Source organism: Periplaneta americana, chromosome 3 (genome assembly GCF_040183065.1).
Source record: "Periplaneta americana isolate PAMFEO1 chromosome 3, P.americana_PAMFEO1_priV1, whole genome shotgun sequence".
NCBI lineage: Eukaryota > Metazoa > Arthropoda > Insecta > Blattodea > Blattidae > Periplaneta > Periplaneta americana.
The window spans coordinates 183,454,778-183,469,086 of record NC_091119.1 but is presented as its reverse complement, the minus strand read 5'-3'; the positions used below and the strand labels follow the sequence as shown (position 1 = coordinate 183,469,086).

The 14,309-nt window shown below is 36.9% G+C and overlaps 1 protein-coding gene across 2 annotated transcripts in view; it reads left to right on the top strand.

Moving 5' to 3' along the window:
• Positions 1-588: 588 nt before the first annotated feature.
• The window catches only part of TBPH (TAR DNA-binding protein-43 homolog), a 63,598-nt gene continuing 49,877 nt past the window's right edge, over positions 589-14,309 (top strand). The window contains exons 1-4 of one of the 2 annotated variants that reach the window (XM_069822379.1): positions 589-946; positions 1,030-1,199; positions 11,303-11,443; positions 12,133-13,478. In XM_069822379.1, the coding sequence (XP_069678480.1) occupies positions 709-946; positions 1,030-1,199; positions 11,303-11,443; positions 12,133-13,140 (1,557 nt within the window). In that variant the 5' untranslated portion in view covers positions 589-708 and the 3' untranslated portion in view covers positions 13,141-13,478. Of the gene's footprint in view, positions 947-1,029; positions 1,200-11,302; positions 11,444-12,132; positions 13,479-14,309 lie in introns of those variants that run through there. The other variant, XM_069822380.1, reaches the window with a different exon arrangement.

Here is a 14,309-nt window from a genome sequence, read left to right as displayed (position 1 = left end):
GTACCGAACTGTTTTAGTAATATTTTAAGAAGTTTAAACAGGAAAATGAGTTTTACGAAACAAAAAAGTGAAAGTAATTAGACGATTAAGGTCACCTTAATGTTATGTTTATTTCTTTTTCAATTTTAACATTTTGTACATTAATAAGAGCTCATAAAATAAGGTAATGACGAGCGGACAAGAGGAAATAATTATTTTATAAAATGAAATTCGTAATTGATATGGAGAGTAACGGCATTTTGGGATGAGGTTAATGTTTACATCTACACCGGTGCCGCCAGTACATCACATTCATTAATTTGTGTACTCTATATATTAGGCTATGTTGTCAGAATTTTGTAGTATTTTGGGTTCGTAACATTACTCATAATTTTTAATGTTGCGTTAATTTGAGTAAAAAAGCATAATTCGATATTTAGTTGCTTGATGTATTATGAGTTAATACATAATTATTTCATTTTTACAATCAGATTGTTGGTAATAACGATATAGCTATTTCAGCGCTCTTGCGTATATTTCGATAACAAGAATTTCTATAGTCTACTATCTTGGCCACGTAAAGTTCATTTCCTCCCACAATGCATCTTCGCGTCTATATTGTTATATTTTCTCTGGAGCAGCGCTTGGCTTAGAGGAATACTGGCAGAAAGAGCGTCAGTGACTAATTTCGTGTAGTTGTGATTAAACGGCTTCAAACTGACGGCGGAAATGAGTTCATACCTTCAAGTGGCCGAAGATGAAGGCGAAGAACCTATAGAACTTCCAACAGAAGATGATGGCACGTTACTGCTCTCCACGTTAGCCGCCCAGTTTCCAGGAACTTGTGGGTTGAAGTACCGTAACCCAGAGTCTCGGGCTATGAGAGGAGTGCGTTTGGCTGATGGAAGGTTACACCCGCCGGAAAATGGATGGGGAAATGGTGTTTACTACTGTGTTTTCCCGAAAGGTAAAAGTTGCTTTCACTTTTGTTGTGTTCGCATGTATATAGGTCAGTGTGTTACATAGTTGACGAATTGATTTTCATTGCAGAGAATAAACGTAAATCGGACGACCACTTGGAGAACTCCACAGCAAAGACAAAACGAATGGAAACAAAGTTGAAATGTTCAGATTTGATTGTTCTTGGCTTACCATGGAAGACGACAGAACAACAGTTACGCGAATATTTCGAGTCATTTGGCGAAGTTCTCATGGCACAGGTAAAATTCTAGATAGCTCTAACTTTCTCGGGAGCGACTTCATATCTCAGTAAATCAACTAGCATTAGTGATCGTGCCGAGCTAAAAAAACTCGAGATAATGTTGCATTAAACTGTAAGAAGGCGCAACAATGAAAAAAAAAAATGGAGCCGATGAAAATTATAATAGGATCATATCAAGAAATAAAGCCATACTTCACGGCATATAAAGGATTATTGAAAGGATGTCATAGCAACGCCATATCGTATTTTTGGTCCAATAGCTACTCTTCAAAAATATTGTTTTAGTAAAAATGCAATAGCTATATATTTTTGGTTCAAGGAAAATTCAACAAATTCTTTACTTCAGCATTATGACCGCATGGGAACGGCACGGTTAGGCCTACTAACAATGAGGTTGTATTCTGGAGAGTAGTACTTTGAGTAAACAAAATGCATGTTTTAGATAACCTCGTACTTTACGGCGTTTATTATGCTTGATGTGAAATCAGCTCAGGTGGATACTTTATGAATGAAATATTCCACCACAAGTTGTCAAATATTTTTATATGTATGTTTGTCAGACTGGCGGGAAACAGCCGCTCTCAGAGTGCTTAGCTTCTCCCGCTGCAGTTGCTGTTGCATGGGTACTCATGTGCCGACTGCTCTGTTTACTATATGAATTTGCAGCCCCTGTGTATAGCAATTACAGTTGAATACCTCCGTGGAAAAAGGTTGGATGTAACATGTTGCCCAAGTGTTACATCCAACCTTATTCTGTGGAGGTACTCACTTGTCCGTAATGGCATTCTGATTAAAATGATTGTAATTCTACTGAAGAACTAGACCAATGGAGGCACTATTCGTTATTTAATAATTGCGTAGCCTACTAAGTACGAATAATGGAGAGTACTAAGCATGTTTTACTTTCCAGCACCCAGTACTTTCCACAGAATAACTTAGAACAGTTCACCTGTTGTATGTAGTAATGAATCGATGTATCGCTGCTATATTGTGCACATCAGACATTACGCACTAATGGATCACCATTTAAATGTAAAACACTGTTGTTAATTACGTCGAAATAGACCACCTTCCACAGTAATCTCCATCTCCACTGTAAAACTGTTTTCCTGCTGGTGTGGTCCAGGTCCCTAACACCCACTGTCCAGAAATTTACAACTTCACTGGCATTGAAAATACTTGCTTGCTGGTGTGGTCCATGCCCCCAAATACCCACTACAGAGACATTTGCACCTCCACTGGCACTAAAATGCTTTCTTGCTAGTGTGGTTCTGTCCTCCCAAAACACCACAGTCCAGAAATTTGCACCTGGACCTCACGAGGAAACTAAAGTACATAAATTGCATTCCTCATGAGCATATGAAGTTATGGTGGCGAACTGGCATTACATCCATTCATATATACAACAGGTGAATAGTACTAGGCTATACTGTGGAAAGTACTACATGTTTTAGTACTCTATACTATTCGTAGTATGAAGACATTAAAGAAAAAAATGGTGGCTCCTTTTGTCTAGTTGTTCTGTAGAATTACCAAAATGATTATAATCTGTACTGAGAATCAACATGGAAACAGTACTTTCAGTATAGGCCTATGTATATAATATATGATATATGACAGTCATGTTACACTCCATTAATTTTCTTAGAATGACATTCAGTTCTCAAAATGTGGAGATTTGAAGTCTGGAAATGTATTATGAACATGAGAAATGTTAATTATTTGCTGTGATGAACAGGGGAAGGGGAGAAAATCAGCAATGATCCAATGTTGGTGATCAATGGATGCATTATTTTCCGGACTACACTAGCTTTAAACATATCCATAACTTGTGTGAAATCTGCCTAGTTCACACTGACAAGGTCTACATAAATTCTTCCATTTCATTCGTTATACTTTATCCAGTGTGTAACATCATAAAATTTGTACTGTAGTATTCATTTAAGGAGAGAGGAAGAGAAATTATGTGATCATTCTGTAGCAGATTCGCTGCTGCTTGTGACTGCTAGCCCAGAATAAAGCCCGGTTCCCATGGTGCTTGTTTTGTGATGGATTCCAAGCTGGCAGCGTTGACGGCTGCTCTGTGTACTTGCTTGCTGGAAACAATGCACTCTGGTGGCTAGCTTGCTGGATTTCGAGATTAGGTTGCTTGCTATTTTTCGTGTTGGCTTGCAGGCTGGAACCAAAGATGATGATATAGTATCACTGCTGAAATAATGTTACCATGTTCGTTGTTTTCCAACTAAATCGTTTATTTTTCATCCCTTGGTTGCTAAGAAACAGCAATTAGGCTATATATATCGGACTTCTTACATTTCTGGTTTGGCTGCAAAAGGGTATCTGTTGGATACAGGGGGAAGAGCCATTAATCCTTCCCATTGAAGGCTTTAAGGAACCAACCTGGACAAATACCCAATGTCCCATCCCTACCTTCCTGTGGTGCAGCTGTTAGTAAGCATAATTTTACGAGCTGAACTAAAGGGAGGGGCTACTCATCCATTAGCACTGGTCAGCTTGATGAGTTAATGACTGAATTTGGTATAATTTTCCTCTATTCAATACCCAATTCCCTCTTTACCCTTTCCTATCCAGTCCTCTGACTGAACTCTTACTTTCTTCGACCCCGACGGCATTAGAGCATTCGAGGCCTAGGGGTTCATTTCCCTTTCCTTCCTCCTCTTTCTACTTTTCTGTTCCTAGTGCTGATCTGCTATGGCACTAAAATCGTTCTCCAGTGGCTTAAGGAGGGAAAGCTGGTGATCAACAAGATCTCCCACTAGGTCCAGTGGACCCGTCGACCAACAGCAGGTGTGGTCCTCCAGACTTTCTGGGGGTTGTGTGTGAATGAAGTAGCCACCAAAACGTTAAAATATGGTGTTCACTTAAATCGGCTACAACTTGCCATTTAACTCCTCAAAATCTGTGCTTCATTGGCTGGTCATGATATCTTTGAAAAATATTGGAGTGCAAGAGGTCAAATGACTTTATTGTCAAACGCCTGGCATTAGAAAACAACAACAACAACATTTCTGGTTTAATTACCTTATTACGACATTTACTATTGTTGATGTAGGACAGGCTCCGCCAGGTCGAGTCAAGATCGCAAGAGGGCATACAGGCCTGCTTACGGCTTCCACTGCGGGCAGTACAGTTGTACACTGCAGTCTATCAGTGGTGGAGCCTATAGAGTTTGCTTGGGGGCACCGGTGCACTGCATTTTGCACCAGGAAAATTGATGTGCTAAAAACATGAACCTTAGCAATGTAATGGATGTTATTGTGCGAACAATTAATTTCATAAGGTCTAAAGGACTTCATCACACGGAGTTCAGGGCACTGCTGGATGATATTAACAGTGAGTATGGGGATTTACTCTACCATACCGAGGTAAGATGGTTAAGTCGAGGAAAAGTTCTGGCACGTTTTCTCCCACTTAGGAATGAAATTGCCTTATTTATGGATGTACATGGGAAACCTGTTAGAAGCCTTGGACATGAAAGAATATAGAAGAATAATGCAACAATTGTGCGAAGACTTCGAACGTAGATTTCAGGATATTAGAAAACTTGAACAACAATTTAAGATATTTGGAACACCTTTTTCAGTGAGTGTCCTGGATATTCCTGCTGAACTACAATTAGAAATACTTTATTTACAAAGCGATATTGAGCTAAAGGATAAGTATCAAAACAGAAAATGTATTTATCATTTCTATACTTCTCGCTGCAAGAACGTTGTGCATGTTCGGGACAACCTACGTATGCGAAACACTGTTTTCTTTAATGAAGTTTACAAAGTCACGTCACAGAAGCCAATTAAGTGATGAACACTTGAAAATATGTTTGCGATTGGGTGGTACTAAAACAATAGCTCTGCGAATTGAAAAACTGCTTACTAACAGAAAACTGAAAAAATCGCTGCGGATCTCTGATGTATAAGAAAAAGTATTATTCTTAGAGAATTGTATTTGAATAATGTCTGTACTGTTGTTTTATTTTGTTAATTGAACTGTATAGCAATGAGAAGAAGACAAACAGTGAACAGTTTTATTTCGTAGTATGTTAATCTGTATAAAAGTGTATATTTTCTTTGGTTTTATTATTGTGCAAACATGCAAAAATTTATTTCGTATATAGTTAACTGTACCAAATTGTGTAGAGTACTGTTTTCAGTATAGTGCAATTAACACTGAAAGTGTGCTTCAATTAAAAGCTGAAATTAATTTATATTCTTATCACAAATTTGGTTCTGCTACTGTGGAAGCAGCTACCCTTGCCCGCAGCCGTACGTCAGGGCTTGAGGGCTTGTATGTACACACAAGAATGTAGTCACTTGACGCTACCTGATGTAGGACTTAAATTGTTTTCCACTCACGGTTTAGTTTCTTTTTGATCATGAGTGTTGGCAACAGATTGAATAGCAGATGATTTTCCAACTTGTACTATGAAAAGAGCCAGCTGCAACGAGGATAGTAGCAAACATGGGAGCCATTGGTCTACCTGTCAGAGAACCAAGCTTGCTGACCATCAAGGAAACAAGCAACGAAACCAGCACTGTGGGAACTGGGCTTAACTTAGTCCCCCCCCGCCCCCAAATGACAAGGCCCTTAACTTATTTGCTCCAACTATATAACTCACAGATGTTACTAGAGCTGAGAAGCATAGATCATTTAGTTTGTAAAAGACTATCCAGAGTATGTGACATGTTGTGGGTCCACATAACACCCATAATAGAGTACCCAGAGAAAACTCGGTGTGTTGCCTGGATCATGGGCTTGTCCAACACAAGTTATGAATTCAGAGTGGATTGACTGTGATTTGAGCCTGGCCCTCCTAACTACTAAGCCTAAGACTACTAATACTGAGTTACTGTGGTGGTTATAGTTATTGTAAATGAGACTTTCTTTATTATTTGATTAAAAGTGATGGATTATATTGATCAGAACATAAAACTATGAAATTGCAGATATAGACAAGTATGTACTAACAATACAGTAGTTACAGCCTCTCTTACAATTTATTATACTATGTATTATATTATGTAGAAATCGCGTGGTTTTGAGTTAAAGAAGTCGTCAAGCCATGTTCGGAGGGCATTTTCATCCGGAAAGGAAATTCCTTGAAGGTTCGATAGAGAGTGGAAAAGGTGAAAATCTGAGGGCGCAATATCAGGTGAATAAGGTGGATGCAGAATGACTTCCCAACCCAACTCCTGGATAGTGTTTTGTGTCAGGTTAGCAGAGAGTGGGTTGGAGCTATCGTGGAGTAGCATCACTTCACACAATCTTGTTGGTCGTTTTTCTTGGATTGCGTGTGCAAGACGTCTCAGTTGGTGGCAATAAATGTTGGCAGTAATGGTTACAGCTCGGGGAAGCAATTCATAGTACAGCACACCCTCTCCTAACATCTTTTGCTTTTGCTTTTTTGTTCGGGCTCAACCATTCCTTTCTTTTCCTTATGTTAGCATAAAGACACAGTTTTTCGTAAACAGTAACGATATTGCATAGGAATGTTCGATGTTGTTCACGAGCGCGTGGGGGGGGGGGGTGCGCGTGCGCGTTTTTTTTTTTTTTTTAATTTTGCTCCTGAAGTGACTCTTATCTTCAAATCTTTTTTGAGAACTTCGAATATTCTGCACGTTTTCAGAAAAATAGACTAAAATGCTTGTGCAGATGTGATTATTCTCTAACAAATCTCCTGCATATGACGATAGATGCGGCATATATTGCTGGATTGTGCAAAAAAGTGATGTCTCATGTGAGAGACAGACATGTTTCCTGCTCCGTTAAATGTTTATCACGTCTTAGCTCCTACGATAGTCAATCAATCACGCTAGTGACATTGTGTAACATATTTCTTCACATGAACGAGAAATGACCTGCTTCTTGTGCAACATATAAATATGGAGGAAGACTCGTGAGTGTCAGCTCGACCGTGTGTGTTTTTTATGTGTATATATACAGTAGAACCTCTATTATCCGTGGTAATGAAGGGAGTGAGCTGAATGGTTAATCGAAAAAATCGGATAATCCGTACCATAGAAGGCTTTCATAAATTAAGTGTTGCATAATGCAGTTTCGTGATTTTCTCCATGGTCATGTGTTTTAACACATTAGTTAGTGGATCAGAAGTTTTAAGATAATAGCTCTGTTTGAAAGAGTGGGTAAAGAAATAATAATGATGAAATTGATCAGGAAGAGAAAAAGAAATTGGCTGGGTCACTGACTGAGAAGACACTGCCTACTGAAGGATGCACTGGAAGGAATGGTGAACGGGAGAAAATTCTGGGCAGAAGATGATATCAAATAATAAGATATATGGATCATATGTGGAGACTAAGAGAAAGGCAGAAAATAGGAAAGAGTGGAGAATGCTGGGTTTGCAGTGACAGAACACTATGAATGAATGTCAATGACGGGTTTCTAAGAGTCAAGGAAACTTCGTATGATGGATTTCCATGGAAAGATAGGAAAAGTATAGGTCTTGTGTTATAAGTAATTTATACACTTTATCCTTGTTTTTTTATTAAATCTCGCACAGTTGACTCTAATCTCGTATTCCGATGTGAGATAAACCACAGTTCCTCTTTTACAAAACTACCCAATTTAATGCACTTCTCTTCCATACTTAGCACAATATGTATTCTTTTGGCACTTCTGGAAGACGTTTTGCAGAGAAATTAAACAGGTCACTCGAACAGTAGATCATAATGTGTAAGGGCAAAGGCTTGTAATATCATTCTCTATTAAAAAAAAATACGTACTAATGTACTGTGCACTACTCAATATTTTGTCTACAACAAAAATAGGAGAGAATGACAGATGGATAATCCAACAATCGGTTGATAGGGTGTTGGATAATCGGGGTTCTACTGTATATATATAATTACATTAAGTTCGAACACTGTGCTATAAACCGTATCTTTATATTAATTGTGCAGAGAGAATGGTTTTACTTAAAATTACTGTCTTTTTTGGAGCATACTTAGAAATTCATTCTCTTCATACCTGGCAAGCTACTGAATTTCAGATTTAAATAAAAATATCCGACCACTGATTCGCGGCACCCATGAAGCCGTCGAAGGTTATTTGCAGGAGATTTTCCGCAGAGAATAATGAATTTTAAATCTTCGCAAGCACTTCCAGTAGCTAAACATTTTATTTTAACTGTAGTGTTTCTTCTGGGAAAGTACTTTGTTGCATTGGAGTGTCTTGTTTGTTTAGATGTCCTACATGATATAAAGTTCATCATAGGTCTTAGCATCCACTTGTGATTTGTGTAGTCATCAGAATTATTGTCCCTTAATGATGAAAAATCTATTACAAATATGATACACAACATGATAATGGATATGGCTCACGGTCTTTTATAAATTACACCAATCCATGAACCATTTCATTCTAATGAGAAAATCTGTATTTACAGTCTGTGGACACACAATTTTACTGGACAAGTAAATCTGTTAGTAATAGTGTTTGTTTAGATCGTATGTTTATGGACAAATAAGAAGCTTGCCATGATCTTACGTGCGAGTATTGTTGTTACGATCATTTTCGCGAGCATATGTCTATGCCTGTGGCCAGTTATTGGTGTTTATACAGTAAAACCTGTTCAAGACGAAAGTGATATGGTCCCAATTTTTTTCTGTTGTGGACAGGTTTCCATATTATTAAGGTGTGAAGTTAAAGTTGAATATTTTATCATTTGTATAAATGAAAAACAAAATAGCAGGCCGCAAACTGCAAGAAGTACAAAATATTCCGTTTAACACTGCTGACATTAAATCAGCTTTCTGTCGCTTATACCATTGGTGAATTATTTTGATGAAAATCTCATTTTCTGTATAAATGTTATTGTAAATCATTAAACACTATTAAAGTTTACTAATCACATTAAATTTAATATCTAATAATATACTGTAATATTATACTGACCAGGAGTCATTCATTAGAAGTCTTGAATTCTGGCTTTACTAATTTCTTTGCCAGTTCAAGGATTTGCTTTGTAGAATAGGTTCAGAAATTGACATGGTCTGGCATGAAGAATGCATTCCTATAACAGTTCATTTATTTCTATATAATCAGTTGTTTTCTGTTTAGTTTTTGTGTCATCATTAGGGGGCGGATGTTGATGACCTAAAAATCTACTTAAAATTATCATTAAAATGCCCTTAAACTAATGAAAAAATGATATAAAATTAAAAGAAAATGACATTTAAATATTATTCACCGTACTCGCACCACAACGTCTTAAAAATTAGTCATCTTGTTTCAATGACTGCCCTGCATATCTCGGAGAGAGGAAGCAACTTCCTGGAATTTGGCTAAGATAAAGAAAAAGAACTTGCAACAAAATGAAGATTTTTAAGGGAAAACTATAGATTTTAATGAGGGTTTACAATGTGTTTCAATCAGGGGTGGTCCATATCAGTGCCTTCATTCTCTGTCTCCTCCTCTTTCCATACTTCACTTTTGTTACCAGGTCTTCCAGATGAGGGAGTGTGAATGACAAAACAAATTGTGAGCGAAGCATGCATTCTTGCAATCTTTGTATTAAAAATACTGTCTACTACAGTAGACATCCCTTCTGAACCACGTTGAGGACACAACGTCCTGTCCAGGACGTGGTAAACGTTTCTCCCCTTTCTAAACATAAAATCTAAAGACACCCTCGTACCAACAAAAGAACAGTAGCAGTCAAAGTCCTCACTTAAACTAAGCTGCTGTGAAGCATTTTATATTACTTCTGTTTTGTGAAGTGAAGCCTTCAGTGGAATGAGGGATGGACTTCAGAGTCTGTTCCAAACTATAAAACTCAAACTTCACTGTTATTCACTTATTCAGTAGATAATTACTACTGACCTATTTGGTTAGAAAATGATTTAACAGATCTGTTGGTAAAGAAGAAAGTAAAATGCATTCCAAATGATCTAAAATTTCTTCAAAGTACTAAAAATGACCAAAAAATTCCGAAAAAATATAAAAATGACCTATTAGTTCAAAAACGTCAAAAAATGCAATATAAGAAATAACTTTTTTATGTTGATGTTAACATAGAAAGAATTTCTATATTAATAGGCATCGTCCTAATGTGATAAATAAGATGACTTTTCATCAACGTCTGCCCCCTAGTTATCATTATTGACCGCAAGTCACTCCTCACTCATGATATGGTCTTTATTTTTTAAAGTGTCACACCTGAGTTTCCCATAACTGAACTTCAACATTATTTTCCATACACTTAGTTTCTCATTTTCCTTTAACTCAATAACTTTTATTTGATCACTTAATGATATGTCCACATTTTTACGCAACTTTCTTTCTGTCACAAAATCACTACACTTCCACTCTGCCCATTTAAGCCAGTACACGGGTGTGAAGCATTGAAAACCTTTGAAGGGACTCATCTGCCTAATCTACAGGGTAATAAAATTTATGACTGCCAGGCCAACACACCCTTACACCCACTAAAATTTTGCAAAGAAAACTTGTTTTTATGTTAGTGATCTACATATTTTGTACATTCCTTGAAAGCATACACCGTTTCAAAATATAGTCTACATTAAAGTGGGTTTCCAAAATATTATTTCTATGTTGAACAGTAGCAGACAGTTTCCGTTTCTGCATTGGATAGTTTCAATTTTATTCAGGAAAAATTAAACATAATACATATGAATTTCGCCGGGACCAATAAATTGTTTCCAAAAAGACAGGATTCCAGATTATTCAGGTTCCAATTTTAACAGTTTTACTATAATAAATTTTTCTGTAGACTTGGAATATAGAAAGTTGGGTATAAAATAATCAGTGCTGAACAGTACAAGAAAATGTTGTTTTTAATAAATAGATTAAAATAAGTTATATTAAGGTAAACGTGATTTATTAATATTTGATTAATTAGATGTATATGAAGATATATTTTTACCACATTTGTTAAAAAATAAATTTTATTAAATGAAGCATGTGGTTATGTCTCTATGTATACTGTGGCAGTTTTATTTAAAGCATGATTTACTACAGCATTGAAATCCATTATTTTGATTGCAGAAGAGAGGATTTAAAATGTGAAAGCTTATATTCGAGTTCATTTTTTATTTGTGACAGGTTAAAAAGGATCCGAAGTCTGGTCAGTCGAAAGGATTTGGATTCATCCGTTTTGGTACATATGAGTCACAGATGCGAGTTTTGGCACAGAGGCATATGATTGATGGCCGGTGGTGTGATGTTAAGATTCCAAATTCTAAGGTAAGTTAAATGTATTCTTCATGAAATACTTCTTTGCACTTTATTGTCTAATATGGGAACCGTGATGCTGGGATAAATTTAAGATGAAAGGGATTAAAGAGTTATTTCCTGTTGCTGCAATATCGAATATTGTAAAGCTTTCCTGAGTGTGTGTGGAAAATAGAATGGTAGTGTAAAAAATTTCTAAAGAAATCTAGTGATGGTATTATCAGTTTATGCGTTAGATATAAAGGAAAGTTCCTAAATTGGGAAGTATTAAATGGGTGCACTAAACTATTTATGTTAATGATCAAATATTGTATATAATGTTGAAAGATATAGCCCTCTATTGAGTTTTTGTAGATTATCCCCCCACTTTTGTAGTGTTTTTGCACTCAACTGTAAATTGAGTTTTAGTGTTCGGTACTCTTCATAGCAGAAGGTGTTAATGTTGTATCTCTACCTCTGGTTTGGTAAATGTCACTCCTATGCTGTAGAGCTGTGTTGGATAAATTGAGTGGATGTATGTGAGTATGTGTGAATTGTATGTGCATGAGTTTTCGTCATCACGAATGTGTGTGAATCTGTATGACTCCCTGTGATTGCCGCCTTCTCCGCCCCTTCTCTGCCTGATGCAATGAGAGGAAGTCGGAAACCAAACCGAGGGGTCGACCGGGAGAAAATAACACCCACATATTTGGTGTTTCCAGAGTTTGGATGCAGTTTGCTCTACCACGAGGGGCGGAAAGGTATATAATGGTGGCACCACTGCACACTATGAACCCAATGACATTGCAGCTGCTTACAATGAGTATGACGGAACACAAATGTACCAATATAGTGAAGTGGGACCATACGTGTATGATGCCAATTATCAGTTTGGCAATTCCATGAGTGGTGTATATATGACTGGTGAAAACTATAAGGTTAACAGTGGGACATACGATACAACTCCCAGAACTGGCAGCTATGCTGTCAATGGTGTTTACAACAAAGTTGGTGAAACGGATCATTATCGTCCACCAGATGGGACCCACAAGGATGATGGTGTGAGTGGGTACCAAGTCGATTATTACGCAAATATGCATCGTATGCCTATCAAGAAAGATTATGAAGATGTTCATAGATCAGATGGACACAGGTCATCGAGCCATGGACAGTTTGTTTCTCAAGTTCGAGACAAAACATACGAGCGGGAGCATGACTTGACTTACGACAGATACAATAGTGAAGAGAGAAGTTCCAGGTTTCCAGGAGGTCCAGAGCATTATTATGATCAGTCTTATAGTACTACAAATTATGATAGAACTCAAGACAAGTCATACAGTTCTTCAGGAAGTTGGACTGAATCCCAGAGGAAGCTGCACAGACATAGTGCGAAGGATACATCGTACCGTTACAGTGAAAGGTACCAGGAGAAGCTTGCACGCAGAGAGCGTGAGAAATCATCTCGTCATGGCAGTTACGAAAGAAGCTACAAGCATGCAAGTGATGGTCACAGCCACAAACACAGTCGAAGTTCAGCTAAGGACAGTAGCAAGGGTTACTACGGAACAGATGTCAGTGACAGTGATGAGAAGGCTCATTACAAGAGGAAACCGGCTGAGTCGGAAGATTGGGTTCAAAAACGAGGCAGTTACTCCAGAAGTGAAAGCTACTATCCATCCTCCTCTTCAGCAGGCCCGAAGAACATACCAGTTATTCAGTCGAGATATTGAGAAACTGTGCTGGATGATTAAAGCTCACTTATGTAAGAGAACTCTGTCTTGGTGTTGAAGCTGGTGTTCTCATATAAAGCGGTATTGTAGTACATGTGATGCCATGAACTGTGAGCAGCTTCACACATTACAGAATTATCAGTACCTACTTTTTTTTATTGACGCATTCTGTGCAATGTAGTGCTAAATGTTATGAGATTTTATATAAGTGTTTCCTTCATTGCATATTTATGTTTATGTGCAGCTCAGTGTTAGTATGAAAAATAATTGCGAATATTGAAATAGATGTACGAAATACTACTCCTTAATTTAAGAATAATAATTGTTGGTTATGTGGATTTATTTCATTATATTCCTCTGTCCCCTTGTCAAATTCATATCTTGCTTCCTGAAACGTGAGGAATGAAAGCAAAGTCACCTTATTTATTGGCAACACCTTCATTCCTGTATCAATCAGAAGAGGAGGAGGATGCTGACACATTACATTTTGTAACACAAAATCCGTATTTGCTATTGGGAACTTGATGTATGTGGAATTTAATGTCGAACAAAATACATCAATAATTATATATTAGTGTTGTGAGTTAGTGTCATACACATTTCAAATAGCGATTTTGGGATAAAATCCTGATAAAGTAGGATGTTAAGAATTCATTTCATAATTAGTGTACTCTGTACAATAAGTTGATTAAAAAATACAAATTAAAATTTTGATTACACTTCATTAGATCACTGTATCATGTTCAAATTATGTTTGAATAATTTACAAGATACTCATGTTACGCTTGTAGCCATTGTACATATTTTTAAGTATAAACAATGTTTTCACAGAACATTGTATTCTGTGCTTAGTGGAGTTTTTCTAATGTACAGTAATTTTTATTTCTGGACTTCATCTGCATATCAGAGACGGCAATAATCAAGGTATTTAATAATAATTGTTTGATTGAACTTGCACATTTTCAATACATCATTTTGTTAATGCTACAGATGAACTTCTCTGCTTACATCCATTTTTCAAAATTAACTTTTATGTAAAGATTTATTATTGTGCAAATGCTTATTATCCTAAGTTGAATTACACTGTTCATCCACCTCAGAAGTTTGAATTTCTTCATATAGTAATATTGAAGGTACAAACTTAACTCATGAACTTAATGATCCCTACT